Here is a 21,670-nt window from a genome sequence, read left to right on the forward strand (position 1 = left end):
GCTGAACCTCAGCGCAGGCACTGTGCTGCTCTGTGTCCTCCCTGTGCTCCAACGCCCCAAAGCAGCACCCACCCTCGTCCTCTCCCCGTATTTATTTTTGGGGGGATGCACTCACACCCGCACAATCCCCCAGGTGTCTTTGATGGCCACGGTGATTTGTGCAGGGGTGGCTCCGTTAGCGGGGCCGTGGAGCGCAGGGCTCTGCCAGAGCCCTCTGGGTTTGGGGTTTTGGGTTTGGCAGTGCCAAGCTGGGCACGATGGAGGGGCACGGGGAAGGGGGGCTGTAATTCGGGGGCTGGGGGCAGCTTGTGAGTGATAATGTGGTCAGCAATGGGTCGCTGCTGGGTGATGGAACCAACCCATCCCCAGCCTCAGGGACAGGTTCCTGCTGTCTCCCCGTTCCACGCTGGCAGGCTCCCCTCTCCCCCAGCCGGAGCTGTGCCTGCTGCCGGGCTCTTTGTCTCTCCAGGGAGAGGCAGAGCGGGCACAGACCCCTCCCCACCCCGTTAACAGAGATGCTGCCTTGCTGACGCGAGTCTCGGAGGGGTTGTGCCGTGCCACCGGGGGTGAGCCGCAGCAGCCCCCCGCCCTGCACACCTCCCACCCCGGATCTCCCTGGTTTCCAGGGAAACAGCGGCCCCAAATGCTGCCTGCCTTTCACTTATGCCTTTCATTTCTCCTTTTATTCTTTTTTTTCTTTTTTTTTCTTTTTTTTTTTTTTTTTGGTAAGAAAAAAGCAGACACAACAGATTTTTTATTTTTTTATTTCATTTCATTTTTGTCCCTCTTCCCCTTTCAGGATCACCACCACGGCTGCCTGCATGATGGACCTGCGGAGGTACCCGCTGGACCAGCAGAACTGCACGCTGGAGATCGAGAGCTGTGCGTATGCCGCGGGCACATCCCCTGCCACGCCGTGCCACCTGATGCCACCCGCCCCGGCCAGGGCTGCCACAGCACCCGTGGGGGAAATTCCCGGGAGAACAGGGCTCTGGCAGCAGGCTGGGCTTTAAAATCAGTCCCAGGAGGGTGGGGAAAGCCTCCCTTAGCCTCAAGGAAGCCATGGGAAGCTGTCCTTGCTCATGGCTGGCTTCACTCCGTGCGGGAGGTGGCACCCAAGCCCTCATCCCTGCCTGGGTGTTCCCTGGATGCCCATGGAAATCCTGTTCCAGCTGTGCTGGCAGAGGAGGTACAGCTCTCCCTGGTAAAAATGCACAGCAGGCTCCCTCCAGGGCTGAGGGGCAGCACAGCTCCAAGTGCAGCCTCGGGGGGATCGTCTGGGAACTGCTCCTTCCATCAGAGAGGGATCTGGGAACTGCTCCTTCCATCAGAGAGGGATCTGGGAACTGCTCCTTCCATCAGAGAGGGATCTGGGAACTGCTCCTTCCATCAGAGAGGGATCTGGGAACTGCTCCTTCCATCACAGAGGGATCTGGGAGCTGCTCCTTCCATCACAGAGGGATCTGGGAGCTGCTCCTTCCATCTGAGAGGGATCTGGGAACTGCTCCTTCCATCAGGGACAGATCTGGGAACTGCTCCTTCCATCTGAGAGGGATCTGGGAGCTGCTCCTTCCATCAGGGAGGGATCTGGGAACTGCTCCTTCCGTCAGGGAGGGATCTGGGAGCTGCTCCTTCCATCAGAGAGGGATCTGGGAGCTGCTCCTTCCATCAGAGAGGGATCTGGGAGCTGCTCCTTCCATCAGAGAGGGATCTGGGAGCTGCTCCTTCCATCTGAGAGGGATCTGGGAACTGCTCCTTCCATCAGGGACAGATCTGGGAGCTGCTCCTTCCATCAGAGAGGGATCTGGGAACTGCTCCTTCCATCTGAGAGGGATCTGGGAACTGCTCCTTCCATCTGAGAGGGATCTGGGAGCTGCTCCTTCCATCTGAGAGGGATCTGGGAACTGCTCCTTCCATCAGGGACAGATCTGGGAACTGCTCCTTCCATCTGAGAGGGATCTGGGAGCTGCTCCTTCCATCAGGGAGGGATCTGGGAACTGCTCCTTCCGTCAGGGAGGGATCTGGGAGCTGCTCCTTCCATCAGAGAGGGATCTGGGAACTGCTCCTTCCATCAGAGAGGGATCTGGGAGCTGCTCCTTCCATCTGAGAGGGATCTGGGAACTGCTCCTTCCATCAGGGACAGATCTGGGAGCTGCTCCTTCCATCAGAGAGGGATCTGGGAACTGCTCCTTCCATCTGAGAGGGATCTGGGAACTGCTCCTTCCATCTGAGAGGGATCTGGGAACTGCTCCTTCCATCTGAGAGGGATCTGGGAACTGCTCCTTCCATCTGAGAGGTATCTGGGAACTGCTCCTTCCATCACAGAGGGATCTGGGAGCTGCTCCCTCCATCAGGGAGGGATCTGGGAGCTGCTCCTTCCATCACAGAGGGATCTGGGAGCTGCTCCCTCCATCAGGGACAGATCTGGGAGCTGCTCCTTCCATCAGGGAGGGATCTGAGAGCTGCTCCTTCCATCAGGGACAGATCTGGGAGCTGCTCCTTCTATCTGAGAGGGGTCTGGGAGCTGCTCCTTCCATCAGGGAGCTCCCACAGCCCCTTGGCTGGGCGCTGCCCTCCCCATCCTACCCATGCAGGGTCAGGGGATGGAAATGAGGTCCTGCTGCAGGCACAAGTGCCACAATGTCATTTCTGCCACTCCTCAGCAGTTTGGGAACCGTTTACAGTAGAACCAAGCAAACAGAAGGCAGGGAATTACCCACAGTTCCCCGTGTTGTGATTTTGTTCCTAATGGGTCATGTCAAGCCAATTTGTTCATCAAAGCTACATTTCCTCACAATATTCCTGAGACCCAGGCTGACATGAAAAGATCCAATTGTTTCCTCCCTCAGAGCTTTTGTCTTTTACACACTTGCACATTCGCAATCTGTGAGGCTCCATTTTCTTTGCTTCCACTTGACTCTGGAACATCAATCCTTTCAGGGCTGGATTATAAAAACAATGTATTTAAAAGAAAACCACCGACCCAAACCTCAGAGAAAAAGCCCTTTTCTGATGCAGGGGTGCTGGGTTTGGGAAGCAGCTCAGGGCTCTTACCTGTAGGAGATAAGCACTGCCTGTTGATCCCATCCCTCCACCCCAAAAATAACCCTAAACACGTATACCCTGCCTATCTGCGTGCCAGGATCCAACAAAAACCTGATGAGGCAGGCTGCAAACAGACTGCTAATCTGACATTTTAAGACGTCACATCAATACTTTTCGATATTTCAGATGGAAATGACTTGTCTTTGTGAAAGTTCGTTTACTTTTTAGAAGTAAAATGGAAATTTGGTTTTCTCTTTAAAGCTAGAAATCAAAGTGAAGCATTTATTTTTAGAGCAAGCAACCTTTCCCTTTAGAAACACTTTTTAAAAATGGCTTCACGAAAAACATGCCCGATTTCATATTGCATAATGCCATAATAAAAAAATTAAAATACAAAAATTGGTACCCAACACCAGCAGGCCACAGAATAAATGGAATAGAGCTAGTTAACTGTGAGATCTCCTAAAATTAGTTACTGCAATTTGACATTTTCATTGCTGATCAGGAAGTAAATTTGAAGTCACTGCTGTTAAATTTGTGGATGATGAAGATAGCAGCGTGCGGGGCTTCGCTCGCTGCGCACTTGAATCCTCCCCAGTCGGAATCCATCCGGAAGGGCTTTGAACACAGCCGAGTTCTGTGAGCTCTGGGCCCGTGTGCAGGGCTGCAGGGCCATGCCCAGGGCTGGAGCCACACGGGGGGCTGAGGCAGGCTGGAGGCTCTGTGCCTCGGGCAGGCAGGGCTGGAGTGAGCCCTGTTATATAAATATAAACCTGGGGAGCCGTGAGTCAGAGCTCGGCATTGATCGGCCTCTGAACGTGTCACTGAGATGGGGAAACGGGCCCTGTCTGTGTTTGGGTTCCAAAATTTAGGGAGGAAGCTGAGAAATCGGAAGAGGTTGAGGGAAGGTGCTGAAAAGTGGTTCAAGGGCTGGAGCAGATGTTGTGCAGGGAGTGAGAAACCTCAACAGCTCAGTGTGGTTTGTTTACTGCAAAGAGGGGCAGAGGTGAATTGTTTCCAGGCTGGGCTCACCTCTGCAGAGGGAGAACTCTGGGGGGAAAGGGCTCGGGAACCTCCTGGAGAAATTGGGAACAACCACAGGAGCCTGAGGGTCTGAGCCAGATGAATTCCCACGTGAAATCGTGCACAGTGTTTCTGAGCTGGGAGGGGGTTGGAATCAGCAGGAGTGGAGGGGACCTGGGTGTTTCCTGCTGGCTCCAGCCTGGGGTGAGCGATGCAAACACAGGTGCTGTGCGCAGAGCTGGAGTGTAAGCAGGATAACCAAGGGTCCTGAAACCCTGGGGGCTCAAAGGTGTGAGGGTTTTCCACTCTGGGAGCAGGAACATGCCAGCTGGGGGAGGAGGAGGAGCCCTGGCTTAGCTGATTTCCATCAGAAGCAGATGTGGCGTGGCATTTGGAAGATTGGGTTTGTATTTTGGCACCCATGAATAAGCGCAGTAATGAGTGAGAGTGTGCTTGGAGACTGCACACTCATCAAATAATTCCATTTGGGAGGACACCTCGGGGTGTCTCTAGTCCAGCCTGCAGCTCAAAGCAGGGTCAGCTGTGAGATCAGACCAGACTGCTGAGCCCTTTATCCACTCAGCAGCTTCAGCATCACACTGTCCTCAAAGGCTCACCTCTGATCTGGGGTAACCCTCAGCCCCCAAAGAAGAATCTCTCCTCAGAGCTGCATTCAACAGCCCCTAGTTGCCCTGATGCCAGTGCTGGGTGTGGTGGCACTCTGCTGAGTGGCTGTGAGCCTGGCATGGCCTGTGCAGCCAGGGTGGGTGGCTAAGGCAGGCTGTGTGCTGCAGTGCAGGTGCTGAACACGAGCTGTCTGTGGGCACAGCTCTGAAGGCAGCCTTGCCCCGAGCTGCACCAAAGCCTGGCCATTTCTTACTGCTCCCAGGAGGCTTTACTGAGAATCTGAGACCACCCTTGTGCAGCTACAGCCAAAGAGCCTCAAGACATACAGTGATTTGATTTTCAAGTTGTGATGAATCCTTGCCCCAAGGACAGGGCAGGGCTGTGGACATGGCACTGGGGGTGAGGGTTTCATGGTTTCACCCCCTGGCCCTTATTCCCCACGAGTTCAGAGCACTTGGGGGCCACATTTCCAGCCCATGCAGCCCTGCCTGCCATGTATATTTTGGGGTTAAAGCAAGAAGCTTGGCTGAGTTAGCAAACCCATGGCCCTGAAATGTAAGGGATAAATATTTGAGGCTGGCTCCCCTCCTCTTTTCTCTCATTTTTGCTCTTCTCAGCCAGCACTTGGTAAAACAGTCCCCAGCCTCAGAGACTGTTCATTTCTTGGATCTGAATTTTGACTGAGAGCACTTAGAAAAGGGAGGTGCTCTGATCTTCAAACTTCTTTTCAACTGCTGCTGTAGATCTTCTCCTCTCTGGGAATTTTTAATACCGAGCTGCCCTGTTTACCCAGTCCCACCAGTCTGTACTGTGTGGTCTCCCCCTCCTGGTAGAAGGAGGCAGTTTTTAAAAAGCAAAATGCTGTGTTTGGTGCATTTGACAGAGGATCCTGGTGCACAAGTCCCTGTCATGTCAGCCATGGAGATCACATTGTGCAAGTCAAGGCTGGATGCCTCAGCTTTGCTCTGAGTTCTAGCCAGAAGTGGGAGTCCTGGCCAGTTTTTCTTCTCCTGGGGACTGCATTGCCAAGCTCAGCTGAAGAAGTAAAGTACATCAGCAGGGAGAGGCTAGGCTTGGTGTGGGCTTTCTTTTGGATCCTTTTCCAGATCAAATGGTGCAAATGGCGTTGTCCTCTGGTCCAACCTATCAGCTCAGCTCTCCCTGTGTGCTCCTTCCTCCCTGCAGATGGTTACACAGTGGATGACATTGTCTTCTTCTGGCAAGGGAATGACTCTGCTGTCACGGGCATGGAGGTGCTGGAGCTGCCCCAGTTCACCATCATCGAGCAGAGGCTGGTCAGCAGGGAAGTGGTCTTCACCACTGGTGAGTCTCTGGTGAAGGGATGCATGGAATGGGCAAACCTGCTGCTGATCAGTTGGTCTGAGTCCCTCTGATCCAGGTGCTGGGGCACTAACTCAGGATCTAGGCTTCACCTTGGGGTTCCTCTACAAAAAAGTGTCTTCTGCACCCAACAGTTTTGCTTTTCTCTATTATTTTATTTTTTCTTTCTTTTTCTTTTCTGTTTCCTTTCTTTTTCTTTTTTTTTTCTTTTTTTTATGTCTGCTTCTCTTTAAAGACTTTCAGGATCATTTTCCCCACTGCAATTTTTCGCATTTCTTAGTCAAAATAATGAGTGAGCTCAGAACCTCTTCAGAAGGTTCTCAGCCATCATCAGATATTTTATGTGGTTTACATCTGGGTCTCAAAGCTAATGTAGGTGCAATAGTAAGGAGAAAATATATCCATTGAGAAGCAAGTGGGCTATGAAATGATGCAAACCCATCTGTACATGACAATAAAAAGGTTTGGAGAGAATACCTGGGATGATTCAGATGCTGCCAGCTGGAAAGTTGGAGGGGGTTGGATTTTGGTTGCTGGTCTGAGGTGGAGTTCACTGCCAAAACAGCACAGCACACACCTGTCAAAAAAAAAGACTGGTGAAATATTGTGTTCAAGCCATACAAGTGGCACATGGTGGTGAGAGAACAATACCTCCTTTTTCCCAGTCTATATCCTTGATGGTTTAAAACTGCTGTTTTCTTGTTACTTTAGCTGCCAGCCAGGATTACACCCATATTTCAGGCTCCTGTGTTGCCTGAGGGACAGAGGTGGGCAGGAGAAATGATTTAGACTTTGTCTCACAGCAATGAAAGAGGCACTGCTTTGTCCCTGTCAAAATTAGCCTGCTCCAGTGGAAGGACTGTAAAAAGTACTTATTGTCCTTACTATCCTCATTAGGTTTGCTAAAAGATTAGTAGGAAGTTGCAACAACTTGAAAATAATAAAAAAGAGACCTTCAGATTAACTAACAGTACTCTATTTGCATATGAATTTGCCCAGTCTGGCCATAACCCATTTTTAGAACAGCATGGGAAAAATATGATTCAGATCTTCATTGCTGCTTGGAGGCAGAGCTGGCACAAGAAACATTGGAAAATCATCTCGTGGCACCCAAATATAGGGTTAAAATCTCCTGTGTAAGCCTCCATCATATTGGCTGGCACCATAACAGCAATTCCAGCACTGAACAGCCGTTCTCCCATGATGGCTGATATAATAATGTCACTTATGTAGAATTTCCTTTGTTCTTAGTACTCTGGGGCAACTGATCAAATTCTGAAGGGACTCCTTGCAAAAACTGACCAGTCTGCAAAACCAGCTGCAGAAAACAGGAGATTTCTCATTGTTCCTGCCTCTTGAGAACTTTTTCCAAATAAAATTTCAGTTCCTAACCTAAACTCTTAGCACAAATCCAGCCTTGTCCTGCTCTCACAGCACATCCTCCTTTGATGTCTCACTGGCAGGTTCGTATCTGCGCTTATCCCTGAGTTTCAGGATTAAGAGGAACATTGGTTACTTCATCCTGCAGACCTACATGCCATCCATCCTCATCACCATCCTGTCCTGGGTCTCCTTCTGGATCAACTATGATGCTTCTGCTGCACGAGTGGCACTGGGTATGGACATTTTTATTGTATTTTGGAAGGGTTTTCTTGAGGGAGATCAGCAATAACAAAGAAAATCCTTTTTCTTTCCTAAGTAGCAATTAAGCAAGTCTGTCAAAGTTGTCACCCCAAATGGACAAAAATTTTTTTCTGAAAAAAACTAAATTTTCAGTCAGAAGAATGACTTGTTTTGTTTTGTTTTTGTTTATTAGTACTTCCCAAACTGGAGTCTGTTTAGTTGAATCCGTAAAAGTCCTACCAAAAATGTCCTGGGTGTGTGTTTAAACTCTCTAAACAAAAATGCAGATGGTCACTGATTCTCAGGAACGTGGGACCCTGACATGCCCTGAGTTCCTTCACTCTGGTTTGCACTGGTCTTCTTAGGAAGAGAAATCTGGCCCCTCTTTGTCCACAGGTGTACCAGGAGTGGCCAGTTGTGTGATTAATGCTGAGGCTGGACGGCCAAAAAGTTGTATGGGAATGGTTAAAAGATGAAAGAAATAAAGGAAGGGGCATTGCACGTTTTTCTGATAGCTCAGGCCTCTGCAGACAAAGACCTTCATGGCCAAGGCAAATGTGGGACAGCAGTTGAAGTCCAAGTCCTTCTTTGGCACATGCTCCCCTAAATAGGAATGTTTTCCTATAAGAGGGGGGAAAATGAGGTCTTTTAAGCACCAGAAGGGAAGTGGGGGTGGATGGCAGATGAGGGTTTGGAAGGAGGAACAGAAGAAAGGGGGATGGCTGGCATAAGAGAATGGGGCTGTGCAACATGAGGGGAAGTTCCAGGGCAGGAGGAGAGGTCAGGAGGAGCAGGATGGATCTGTGAGTGGGACAAGGCTCAGAGAGGCAGTGCAGCTCAGGTACAGGCTGGGTCTTACAGCAAAGCTTGGGGGCTTCAAGCAGCTCTAGGAGAATGAGTTTGGGAAGGCTCGGAGGAGGGGTGGGTTGTACAAAGGTATAAAAGAGGTGATTTGGCTTTTCCTGCTTGGAGACGCTGGAGCAGGGAGGGAAGAAGAAGAAACTGGTAAATTAAAAGGGTAAGTTGCATTGGCAGGAGTGTAATCAGAGAGACAAGAAAAAGAGACCATGGCAGACATTGTGGAAGCACAAGCAAGAGGGTGGAGGTGAGATGCACAGCTGTTGAGTTTCTGCTGACATCTGGACTCAAAGAGAAGACAGAAAAAGAACATTGTAGATCAGAACTGCAACAGCTCTCCCTAAACTATTCCTGACAGTTCTTGACCTAACTTATCCATAAAAAGCTCCAAAAAAAGAAACTCCCCAGCCTCTTCTGGTCACTTTGTCTCCAGATTTACCTGCTTGCACAGTCAAAGAGCTCCTCTTTGCCCTAAGTCTCCATTGCAATTCGTCCACTTCTTAATGGAGACATGGAGAACATTCTATTCTCCCTTTCCTTGCCTCAGATTCCTGTATATTTAGACTACTGCCTAAATATAGCCCATATTGTGTGTATACAAATATATCTCCCTTCTGTTTACCCAACTGAAGGCTAATAGTTCTCTCAGTCTTTTGTCAGGAATGACACCAAAGCACGGCGAGGGTGAAGGGGAAGCAGGGCAAGCAGAGGTCCAGGGTGCACAGAGAGCCATCACTGTAGTGGTGGGGCTGAAACCACAGGAGCAAATTAAGGTCATGGAGATTATTAGAGCTGCCAACAGAGAGATGAGGAGGGAAAAAGGAGAAAATAAGATCAGCAAGGTAGTAAGAACAGCTAGAGAAGCAGAGGAAGACTGGGTTGAAGGGGAAGAGTTACCACCCCAAAAAAGAAGTGTGAAGGCTCGTTGCCATGTTTTTGGAGCTGGCAGAAGGCTGTCAAAGAGGCAGGTCTGAGGCACAGCCCAGAGAAGGGAGGAGTCTGAGAAGAAGCTGAAGAAGAGGACTGAAGATGTGAGAGTAATCATAGTGAATCAGGCTTTCGGAACTGAGTAGATGGGGACAAAAGTGTTCACAAAATGCTCATTTAAGATGCAAGAAATGTGAGGAGACCTAAAAAGGAGAGTGTGAGAACATGGGAGGAATGTGTACAAGCGATAATTGATGTAATGAATGGTGAAGCTGGTGAGAGGAAGGTGGGAACTGATGGGGTCAAGGACAGATGCCTATGATGCAGGCAAAAAAAAAGAGAACGCCATGAGAAGGAAATCTCTTCACTTTTTCTCCAATTCATGGCATTGGAAAGATGCAGCAGTTTTATAAACTCACGATGCCAAGGATGCTGAGGCATTCAGTAGCCCACAGTGAAGCCTGATGAGTTCATGAAGGAGAAAAAGGAAAAGAGGGTAAAAAAGAGCAAAACTGAATGTTTCCTACCACTGAGAGAAAGAGGGAAGAACAGGGGGACTTAAAGAAACAGGGATGCTGATACCCATCATGCTGATGATGCTCAGCTTTGACACTTTCTCCAGCTGTTTGCTGCTGGATCAATTTCTGCAGCAATTTGTAGTGGGCATGTGGGCTTAGAATAACAACAGCTTCCTTCCCAGCTGCACTGCTCCCACCCCTCCTGAGGCTGCCCAGCTGGAAGGAGGGATGTGGGAGCAGAGGACAGCATTCCAGGAAACCATCCCACGTGGGTAACAGAGCACTCTCCTCACAGGGGTCACCACGGTGCTTACCATGACAACCATCAACACCCACCTGCGGGAGACTCTCCCCAAGATCCCCTACGTCAAGGCTATTGATGTTTATCTCATGGGCTGCTTCGTCTTCGTGTTCCTGGCCCTGCTGGAATATGCTTTTGTCAACTACATATTCTTCGGGCGAGGGCCGCGGCAGCAGAAGAAGCAGAGCGAGCGCGTCAGCAAGGCCAACAACGAGCGCCACCGCTACGAGGAGAAGAGGGTGAGAGAGCAGGTTTGTCCTCTCCTTTCGTTGTGGCAGGAGAATTCAGGCTCTCCACTGGGTGAGCTGCAGAGCAGCCTTTGTGCTCATCACGAGAGATGAATCCCAATTTTCCCTGTCTGGTGATTACTGGGAATTTTTCCGCCTTGATCATCCTCATCCAGTCGCATCAGAACCCTCCTCTTGTGTGGGGCAGGTGTAGCCAAAAGTCCCTCTGTGGCTTTTTGTCCTCCTGTGTTGGCAGAACCACACTTTCCCCCACTAAAAACTTTGCTGCAAGCACAGGTGGCTGCTCCTTCTACCCCAGCAGCAGAGGACAACCCTCAAATGCAGCATGTTCAGAGCTCACAAATGACCCCATCAGGGGTACAGTCACCAAACTCTGGGGAAGAAAAGGAACTCCCCAACACCATTTTTTTAAATTTTAAATGCATTAGTTTATTCTGGCCAGGATGTTCAGTGGAAATCATTCCAACCACATGTGATTCTTTAGCAGATTTTTCACATATTTATATGTTAAAAAAACCCAAAGAAATTCTCATTCTTTGGTTCTGCATTGCACAGTTCTTAGTATTTGATCTCCTATTGGCTATTGATTCTTTCAATGCTATTTTTGGTCCTCATTCTTTGGCTGTCTTATTAATCTTGTCCCAGACTGGGAACCTGCCAGGGCTTTAATATCTGTTAATGTCTCTCTATCTCCTGTGTGTCTTCTGACTACTTCCACCCTGTAGATATTAAGCTCTCAGAATCTAGGAATCTTCTTTTTGTTGATTGAGGCCTCACCCAGTGAGACTCAAACCTCGATGAACGTAATCTTTTGAAGAGAAACCTCAATTTCCTCCACCCTTTGGCAAAGGTGAACCAACCCATGACTAAAGTTAATTTTGTATAAGTTATATAATTTCCAACAGTATTGCCCCCCAGAAATCTGTTCAGAATCACCCCTAATGTTACACAGGACACCCAGTATTGTATTTTCTGGGAAATGTCCTGACGAAGCCAGGAATGATGAATGTGACTCCATGTTCTCAGAAGGCTAATTTATTACTTTATAATACTATATTATATTAAAGGATACTGTACTAAAGAATACAGAAAGGATACTTATATTAAAACATAATAATAAAAACTCGTGACTCTTTCCAGAGTCTCGACACAGCTTGGCCCTGATTGGCCAAAGAGTCAAAACAACTCACACCAGAATCCAGTGAAACAATCACCTGTGGGTAAATAATCTCCAAACACATTCCAAAGGAGCAAAACACAGGAGAAGCAAATGAGATAAGAATTGGTTTCCTTTTCTCTGAGGCTTCTCATCTTCCCAGGAATAAAATCCTGGGCGAAGAGACTTTTTAAGAGAATGTGAATGCCACAACCCAGTACCTCTGTGTCTGTGTCCCCCGCTCCAGGTTGACCCTTACGGTAACATCCTCCTCAGCACGCTGGACATGAACAACGAGCTGCTGGCCACGGACATGATGAGCAGCGTGGGCGACTCTCGAAACTCTGTCATGTCCTTCGAAGGCTCAGGAATCCAGTTCCGCAAGCCGCTGGCCTCTCGGGATGGCTTTGGCCACCACCCGACCCTGGACCGCCACGTCCCGCTGACCCACCACGCCGCCGCCCGCAACCGCGCCAACTGCCGCCTGCGCCGGCGGTCGTCCAAGCTGAAGCTCAAAATCCCAGACCTGACAGACGTCAGCACCATTGACAAGTGGTCACGGATCATTTTTCCAATCACTTTTGGATTCTTCAACCTTGTTTACTGGTTGTACTATGTAAATTGATGCCTGCGGCCTCCGAGAGAGATAATAGGGACAGACACTCAGACAATGACAACACAGGAGTGTTGTGGTCTTTTGGGTTTGGGTTTTACTCTTTACTATCATTGTCATTTATTCCTATGGTTCATTAGATTTATTCTAAGCTTACTCTTCTCTTTTCAGCACATGTAGAACCACGGAGTGTGGGGTGGGGTAAAGGGAGAGAAAGGTATGGGAGGGGGTTTGGTTTCAGGGAGGGATGTGTTTGTCTTGATTTTGGTTTCCTGCTGAAGGACTTACACCATTGTAAAAAAAAAAAACAAAAACAAAAACAAACCAACAAAAACAACAAAAACCAAAAAAAAAGAAAGAAAGAAAAAAGAAAAAAAGACAGAAAAAAAGAAAAAAACACAAAAAAAACCCCAAAACCAAGAAAAGTTAAAAAAAAAAAAAAAAAGAGGGGGGAGATTTAAAGAAATTGAGTAAAAAACTGGTGGGGGCGATAGGTTATCTTTGGCTGTGTTCACTAATGCTCTATCCTCACTTCCATTTCACTACTGAATTTCATCTTTCACTTTTCAGTCTTATTATATATTTTTTAATCTTTCTTCTGTCACTGCTTTTAACCCCTTCTTTATTCTTTCATAGATTCATGAGATGATGGGGTTTCATTCTCACGCTATGAGATTTTTCTTTTCTTTTTCTCTCTCTCCCTCTCTCTTGCTTACAAGCCTAAAAGAGTCTTTTAAACCAACAAATAAAAAGAATATTTATTTTGGAAGAGCTGGGAAGGGAAGGGAAGGGAGGGGAAGACGAGGCAATTATTTGGGAGGGAAGGGGCAATGTGGGGTTTATGGGAGGGGGGAGGAGGGAACTTATCAAAACCAAGGCACATTTGCAAGATGCCTTTTTCCACCTTCAGGAGTTTGCAAGCTGTTTTTCCTGTGTGAATGTGCGTGTGTGGAGCATCTGTGTGTGTGTGTGTGTGTGGGCACGTGTGTCCATGGATGTGTGTGTGCAAGCATGTTTTCTGGGGAGGGGGGCTGGGGAGGGGGGTTTTGTAATATCTTTTGTAGAAAGAGAACACAGATGACATTTAACTGGCAGTGTGTTTGTGGGGGGGGGGGGAATAGCAGGGGTTTGTTTGCTCATTGCAGCTTCACCAGGTTGGAGGTCGGGGTCCCAGATCCAGAGGCAGAGCTGGGGAGGCAGAGTGTGCAAATTGGCACTTGCTGAGGGAAGAGAGGGATTTGGGGATCAGCAATAGGGCAGTGCTGCTGGTCACTGCTGGCATCTGATCTCGAGGAGACTAAGCTGATTCAGTCCTCAGAGGAGGGGTTGTTCCTAATTATCCCCCCACCCTGCATCTTCCTTACTGAGCCTGGAGAGAAAAGCAATTGAAAGACTCTAAAAATTCAACCCTTTCCCCCTCTCCCTGTTCCTTATGCCAGACAATGGATCCACACTCCAGCCCTCTGAGTGACCATAGCCTGCATCAAGGCACAGGAAAGGCTGGATATCATTTAACTTCATTATGTTGCAGGATGAAAAAAATAGGGAAATGATAATGATCCCCTTTCCTAAGAAGTTCAGGAGTGAATGGTGGGCTGGCAGCCTCTGATCTGTGCTGCTTCTACCAGGCTTCACTTTATGTCTGTTAAGATGTAGAAAGTGTAGAAAAATTCACCCTGTGCCCTTCCTTCAGATGATGAAGCTGAGGATGAGGTGGAGTTCCATGGAGCATCATCCTGCTGGAAGATGATGGTCTCCAAAAGCTGGGCAGGGGGAAGGTTGCAGTGAAAATGCTGAGCTTGGTGCTTGTGGAAGCCCCTGAGTCTCCATCAGCTTCCAGCCACAGGCATTCCTGAGGAAGGCACAGGAAGGGAACTTGGCCTTGGACAGCAAGGTCAGACTTTTCCAAAGGAGCCAGTGACTTTCAGGAAAATCACTGAATTATTGGCCACTTTGGCAATCGCTGATGATTGATAATCTCCCTTACAATATTAATAAAAGCCATGAAAATGTTAAATTCACAAGTGCAAAATGTTAACCCTAGGGTCATTCTGCCATTCCTGGAGTAATGATGAGAACCTTGTTCTTACCTGATAGAGTTTTTTCATGTCAGACCCACGGACACCCACATTGCCCTTTAGCCAACCATCCTTTTATTTTCCTGCTAGCATTCTCTTTCCTTTTCCTTGATTCCCATTGCTTGGGAGAGCAGAGTGATCCTCTGAGACCAGGGAAACTCCTGTTTTTCAGATGACCCTCATGCACATCTTTCTTTCACTAATTTATGTCTGTACAGTACTATGAAAATGTGAATCACTTCAGGCCTGACCCAGTAACACTGAAGTCAGGGAAAGTTTTGCCTGGACTTGGCTGAAGCAGGATCAGGCCTCATCAGAGTAATTATTGTTATTTTTATATCAGTAACGTGTCTTATGCAGAATCTGAAGCATAGGAGTAGAGCATCCCTCCTTCCCCATGTGTCTGTCCCCCTTTCTCATGTTCATGCATGCACATGTTTGGGCCAGGCCTCCCTGGACTCACCAAGGTTTTAGCACAATTGTTCAATCAGATTCTCCCCTGCCCTGCAGAACAGTCTCCTGCTGGTTTCCCCATCCATGAGCAGTGCTGTTGGGGATGGGTTTTCCCCAAAAAGCTGCAGTTCATGGTGTGTATGGGTCTGTATAGGAGTAGAGTCTGGAGGATCAGGTAGTGTCTACCTGATCTGCAGGAATTTAAAGCTTGGCCAGTGGAGAAAGTTACACTTCCTAGTGTGATTGTATTCAGAAATATCTTTTAAATGCTTTAATGGAAGTCATAAAGTTGTGCTTTATGACAGCAGCAGTAGAATGTCAGTGGGTATCAGCATGGCATGGCTGCAGCTCCCACATGGAGACTGCCTATTAGCAGGTCCAGTTTGCAAAGGGAGCCTAACCAGGTGATTGATGAGTCAATAAAATATATAAAAATTTACCCTTTATATATGTGATTGCAATGTAAAGGGTAGTCAGAAGGATAAAATTGGGGAGAAAAAGAGACAGTTATAAAAAGCCTATTAGGATTGGAGGGAAAACAAATGGCTGTGGGGTAAGAAATTCTGAAGCTGAGGAGGATGACTCAGGAACTCCAGGAACCCGACAGTTGTAGTAAAAGCCTGACAAATGTGTGGCATGAGTTAGGCACCTGAGAGCTGTCTGAGCTGGCCCCAAAGGCTGGCAGGGCCAGCACACACAGATGGTGTAAACCCCAGGGATGCTCTTTGCTTCTCAGGAGCTGAGCCCTGCACGGGGTGGGGTCCTGAGCAACCAGTGCCCTGCAGGTACAGCCTCCAGAAACTGGAGATCAGGCACAGGGAGGCTGTGTTCAATATCTGAGGCTTCAATCCAGGGTTGAGCCCAGTGACAATCCAAAAGCTTTCCAGGGAAAAAAAGCTCTGCTTAGCAGATTTCTTCTCCTGCTGGGAGCCAGACTCCTGTGCTGTGGCCTCAGTTCTCTGTTGGCTGGGCTCTCTTTCTTATCAGGAGTCATCCTAGTTTCTCTCTTTGAATGTTTCTAACTTGGTATTACCAGGTCAGTGTTACTCACAGAGTCAGTACATCCCGACTCCTGGACTTTTGGGTCCAACACAATGATCTTTGCCAAAGAGTGTGTGGTCAGGACTGGTCACAGTTCCGGAGCTGCCTTACACTTGCTGGTGATGGGGCAGAGTGCTGGAGAACAACAGAGAGTCCAGGGAGTGGGATGAGGAATAGGAAATGGGAGGGAAGGATGCTGAAGGCCTTTAGGAATGCTCTGCTCACAAAGTGAGGTGGCACCTCCGTGTCCCCCCTCCACAGCTGCCTGCCTCCACCCCTAAGGAAGGCAACAAACCCTGTCTTGTTTTAAGGTCCAGCCACCCAGAAAGGACACAGAGAAGGAAAAACAAGGCATTTTACTGATACTCAAGGCTCAGAGGTTTCAAGCCATCACAAGCATGAGTGTTACCAGAAAGGTGGAGGGGATTTCCATGCTGCATCTGGTGTGCCCACTGTTGCCCTCCTCTTCTTCACAGACGGGAAAGGGCGACAAGAGGGTTTGTGAGTGCTTTTCCAAAGTGCAGCTGCTCTGGCTTTTGCTGCAGTGGTGCAGAAGGCAATGCTCAGGGCTTGGTTTGTTGGTAGCTTGGGGCAGGACTGCTGCTTGCTGGGTTGTGCTTTTTAGCATTTGAACCTGAGGGGTGTTCCAGGCTGCCTGAGGGCGTTGGGCTGGGGGAGAATGTTTTGCACCTTTTCCATGTGTAACAGCCTAGGGAAGGCATGTGGAAAAGGAGAAGGAGGAGCAGAAATAGAAATGAAATCTCTCTCAGGACATACATGGCCAACACAACTCTATTGCTTCATTTTCTGATACTGTATAGTGCTGTCACTCAGGGACCTTTAGTGACTGGGACCTTGGGACTGTAACTCTGCCTGTCCCCTTCCTATCCCCCCTTTGCCTTGAGTGTTGAGAGATGAAAAGACAATGAGAGGAAGTGCAGAAGAGGGAAACAAGCCCTGCTAGCAAACCCCTGCTATTCCATGGGTGACAGAAAAGCTTTGGTTACTAAGGTGAAAGGAAGATGTAAACCTTTATATTCATGGCTTCAAGCATAAACCAGCCACTAGTGTATATAGGATAAGTTTGACAGTGCATGAAACAAACAGGACTGTAGGTTTTAAATGGCATCCAACTTTCTTGCATGCACATCTGACACCACGCCAGCAGCTTATGTCTTGCAAATAAGTAGGGAACCTGCCAAGGCTTGGCACTTCCTCTGTCCAATGGACAGCACATCCACTTCCCAGAAACTGAGCCAGGAAGGGAACTGATCTGGCCAGCCTGTTTGACCAGGTCTGCTCCAGAGGGTCTGGCAGGAGGAGATACGGGGTGGGGAAGGGAGCTGGTTTTGTTGTCTTTGTTGTGGGGAGAAGGAAGGGGTTTAAATCTCTGAGCTGTTTTCAGACAGAAGAGAAGCCTCTGGAGCTGCAGACCAAAGGACAGTGGCTTTAGGGAAGGTGGTTACTGGAATCCTGATGGAGAGGATGGGTTGAGGAAACGGTGCTTGGTGGGAGAGAGCTGTAACTTCAGAAGCAGAGCAAATAGGAGAGAGCTTTTGAAAATATATGTGCAATACAACAGGTTTGCAGGGACTGGAGCACTGAGGGCATCCCTGAGTCAGACAGGCTGGGTACAGCTGCAGGCAGCACTCCAGGAAGCCCAGCCATGGAGCGGTCCCTGGTGGGCAGAGCCTGTCCTCTCTGGGGGACAGGGAGGTCAGGAACAGGGAAAAGAGGGACACTCAGGGTGTGTGGCCATCAGCAGAGCTCAGTCCCTGGGGGCAGGGACAATCAGTTGCATCCAGACAAAGTTGCAGGAGCTGGGCTGAGATGTGCAGGGGAGTGAGCGCTGTGCCAGGCTGGGGCACGGCTGAGCCCTGCCTGGTGTCACACCAGGGACACCCAGGCAAGAAACATCCTGCTGGTTACCAAATGCTTTCTGGGAGAGGAGACTGGGCTTCCCAAGCAGGGCAGGATGTCTTTACAGTAGATGTGAAAGTTGGGATGGGGCACGGTTTGGGTGAGAGATGTGAACCAATGTGTTGGAAGCAGGATGCTGGGAGGGAGGGAGGGAGGGTGGGAAGGTGGGAGGGAAGGGAGCAGAGACTGGGGAAGAGAAGATGTATATAGTGTTGGGTTTTATTTTTCATTTCCTTTTGTTCCTTTTTTTTTTTTTAAAGAAAAAAAAAGTTGTTTGATTTCTAATGTCTTGATGTAAACCAAATAAAAATGGTTCTGTACATTCAGAAGTAAAGAACAGCTGAAAGGTGACAAGTATAATAAAGAAGCGCTGACCTTCAGGCTACTATAACCATTTCCCCAGACTTTTCCCACAGGATTGGAGGGCAGACCTGTGCCTGTGCCTGCACAGAGGTGCTGGGATGGTGACCTTGGGGCTGGCTCCCTGATCCACCTGTGAGTGCAGCACAGAAGAGGTGGGCAGTAGAGGTGGAAGTGATGCTATGTAAGTAACTTTTCAGTGTTTGATCCCACCGCCCCTGAGGGCAGCAGGAGGAGGCTGTGTGCTACATCCCAGTCTCTTGTGCACAGGGTCTCCTCCCAGAGCCAGCCTGCACCATGCCTTACTGCAGCTGGAGAGGTAGGGAGGAGGGGAGGATGGGACCAGCTGTCCCTTGGATAAATGGGGCAATGCAGGTGGAGTAAAAGCAGCGGGAGCCTGAACTGGAATTGCCTGTCTTGTGTTTAGTGCTTTGGAAAAGCAGAGGGCAGCCTCGCCTCCATGGGGCAGAAAGTGTGGCTTCTCTGCAGTGGGGCCAATAAATGTCCTGTTGTTTGTGTTATTGAAGCAAGAGCAAAAGGAAAAAAACAAAGCAAACCAACACTTGGTGTGGAAGGCTGAGTCTCAATCCTCTTAGGAAAGGCCATTCTTCAGCAGAAAGGCTGGAGTGCATCAGCATGGGACAGCTCCAGAGTCCCCATCAGCCCTTTCTGCTGCTGGCCAGGCCACCAGCACTGGGGGGGAGCCAAGGGCAGGTGCTTTGCTGAAAGGAAACAATGGGGACTTGTGTGAGCATGAGCTCTGACGCTGCACTGTGCTCTGCCACAACTGTCCCTTGCTCCCAGAATCTGGGAGTGTCACCACAGAGACAAAGGACCCACAGCACCCCAAAGCTCCCCAACGGACCCACAGCACCCCAAAGCTCCCCTCCCCAGCTCCATACCATGGCTGTCTGCTCCCATCTAAGACAGCCACACCTTGCCAGTGCCAGGGGCAGAAAGCACTCACTGAATAATACTGAATATGTGTGTGACAAAGTGAGGAGAGGAACGTGGTGATAGACCCATTTATGATCCAGGGATGCACATTTTATCATTTGCACAGGCTGAGCTTGGCATTTATGCTGGCAGACTTTTCCCCCAGAAAGGATGAAACAGTATAGCGGTGAGTAACGTTATCTTTTTGAAGGGGATGATAATTTCTCTTCCACTATGTGTTTTAAACAGTGTTGGTTCGCCTTCTGTGAAACCTAATGCCTCCCAGCTCTCAGTGCTCTGGTGTGGGGAAGCACCAGAGTTAATTGTTTCACTTCGTTAGATGCTGTGTCCACGTTTTTTGGGAGCCTTGCTGGGTGTCTGATGGACAGTGTCCAGGCATGAAGACCAAAGATCTTTCCTTGGCTCTCCCAGCCCTCTGGCCATGCCTTGCTTTGCTGGATGTGCCATCACGTGGCTCATGGTGCCCAGCCCTGGCACTGATGAGCCTGCAGGGAGGGTTTGGGGATCCATGGGCTGGGAGAAGCCAGGCCAGCAAGGAAGGAAACTGTGCTTGCCTTTATTGTGATGCTGGTGGCCCCTGGGGCCTCAGGCAGGGGCAGTGGCCAGGTTTCCAGCAGCAGGAACAGCCTGTCTCAGGTTAGCAGAGCCTTTTCTCTCTGTGGCTGGTCTCTTGCCTGCAGAGCAGGGAGCTGGCACTGCCCCTGCACTGACAGATGCTCTGCTCCACGCTGGGATGAACTTGCTTGTCTTGGCTCTGGCTGTAAGGGAGTCCTCTCGTTTCACCTGTAGGGGATGGTGCCTTTGGCTGGGCTTTTCTCCCTCAGCACCATCCCCTGGCTGGGCTGGAGCCCTGCAGTGGCCACTCCCAGTGATGCCAGAGGGTCTCAGTGCAGGGACAAACAGGGAACTCCTGGTGACAATATTGTGACACGTCAGCTGGGAGCCCAAGGTGCACCTTGTGAGAGAGCTGGTGATGCTTTAACCTCTTTTCCCCAGAAACAGTGTCCTGCAGGACCTGAAAAAGCCTGGGGACACTGTGCTGCCTGCCTCAGGGACAGCTGGGGACCCACGGTGGCTGTTCTGGACAGGAACAGGTCTTCTGCTAGTGCAGCTTTTGTTAGAGACCTTTTTTTTTTTTTTGTTAGATATCTTGTCACCCCTGTGGCCCTTGAGTGTTGAGGCAGACAGAAGGAAGATGTGTCCCAGAGCCTCTCACAAGCAGAGACTGGGCACAAATCCCTGAGTTTCAGCCCCTGCCAAGGCTAGCAAGGTTAGGAAGGGAATTGGCAACTTTTCCCTCTCCCATCTCACTTGCACTGAAGCAAGAAAGGGATGGGCAAAGCAGAGATTAAACCCACACAGGCCCAGCCCAGCAAAGCCCCATGTCTTGCTCAAGTCTGAGCACAGGGGAAGACCTGACAACTGCACATCTCCTTGAAATCCTGATTGGACCTGACAGGTTGGGCTGGGGCCAGTGAGCTTGGCAGGTCAAAAGGGAAGATTCTGAGGGAGCAAACCCCTAGGAAGACTCAGCAGCTGGCACAGAGAAGGGTTTCTGGTATCTGGGAGGATGAGCAGCTAGGTGCTAGAGGAGAAAATGGAAAACCTGGGGATAAAGGAAAGACTCAGGAGTCACCCAGAAATATCCCAACCTCTGGCAGATACACGTGACCCTGGTGGTAGGGCTGTGGTGGGGTCTGTGGGGTGGGTTGTTTTGCTTTTATTTTCTTTTTCTACTGCCTGGCACATCATAATATTGTGTCTTTGTGTGAAATCACATCCCCTGCCAAAGGAGAACCCAGTTCCTGGAGGGCAAACACCCTCTCATGGTGTGCTCACCACGGGGATGTTGCACCAAAAAAGACACAAAACAAGGCTGGGGCATCTTCCCAGGAAAATCTGTTCCATTTCTGGCTCATCCTCTCCAGCTGCACCCATCCATCTCCCTCCCAAAGACGAAGAAGCTGCAGTGTCTTCTCTGGCTGGGGACAATTGCTGGGGCCTGAAATCCAAACAGCTGAACAACGAGAGGGCAGGAGGATCAATGTCAGTGTCAATGTGTGCTATCAAAGGGACTGCTGTGAACCATCTTATCATACTCTGAGTGGCTGCATTGCATCCTGTACAGCGTTATTAAAAAAAAAAAAAAGAAAGAAAAAAAAAAAGAAAAAAAACCCCAGAACAAATCACCCATTTTTATGATCTTTAATTTGCATTTTCTGCATGAAATAAGACCTTGATCCTTGTCTTTTTTCACAAAAGCAGGTTCTGCTTTAACTAATGTAAAAAAAAAAGGGGAAAAAGGAAAGAAAAACAATGTTTATAGCAAAGTGATTTAGATGTAGAATTTTTTGTAAAAAAAAAAAAAAGAAAACAAAAAAAAAAAGGGAAAAACCAACAAAGAAATAAAATAAAATGACCTAAAGAGCCATCTTTGTCTACTCTAGAGGTGGGAAGGTGTGACTGGTGGGTGGCACTTTCTGCTGTGCCCGTGGGAGCCCGGGGCAGCCAGGAGGGCTCTGGGAAGGACGTGGTCACCAACTGCTGCCAGGTGCTTTCAAAAACTGTCTCCTTCAGCTTC

The 21,670-nt window shown here is 49.1% G+C and overlaps 1 protein-coding gene across 2 annotated transcripts in view; it reads left to right on the plus strand.

Moving 5' to 3' along the window:
* Positions 1-21,266, plus strand: part of LOC135304579 (gamma-aminobutyric acid receptor subunit beta-4) — an 84,810-nt gene extending 63,544 nt beyond the window's left edge. Inside the window, exons 5-9 of one of the 2 annotated variants that reach the window (XM_064427146.1) lie at positions 800-882; positions 5,881-6,018; positions 7,500-7,652; positions 10,258-10,514; positions 11,915-21,266. In XM_064427146.1, coding sequence (XP_064283216.1) covers positions 800-882; positions 5,881-6,018; positions 7,500-7,652; positions 10,258-10,514; positions 11,915-12,292 — 1,009 coding nt within the window. In that variant the 3' untranslated portion in view covers positions 12,293-21,266. The remainder of the gene's footprint in view (positions 1-799; positions 883-5,880; positions 6,019-7,499; positions 7,653-10,257; positions 10,515-11,914) is intronic. The other variant, XM_064427147.1, reaches the window with a different exon arrangement.
* Positions 21,267-21,670: the final 404 nt, after the last annotated feature.

The sequence above is a fragment of the Passer domesticus genome, chromosome 7 (genome assembly GCF_036417665.1).
Source record: "Passer domesticus isolate bPasDom1 chromosome 7, bPasDom1.hap1, whole genome shotgun sequence".
Lineage (NCBI taxonomy): Eukaryota > Metazoa > Chordata > Aves > Passeriformes > Passeridae > Passer > Passer domesticus.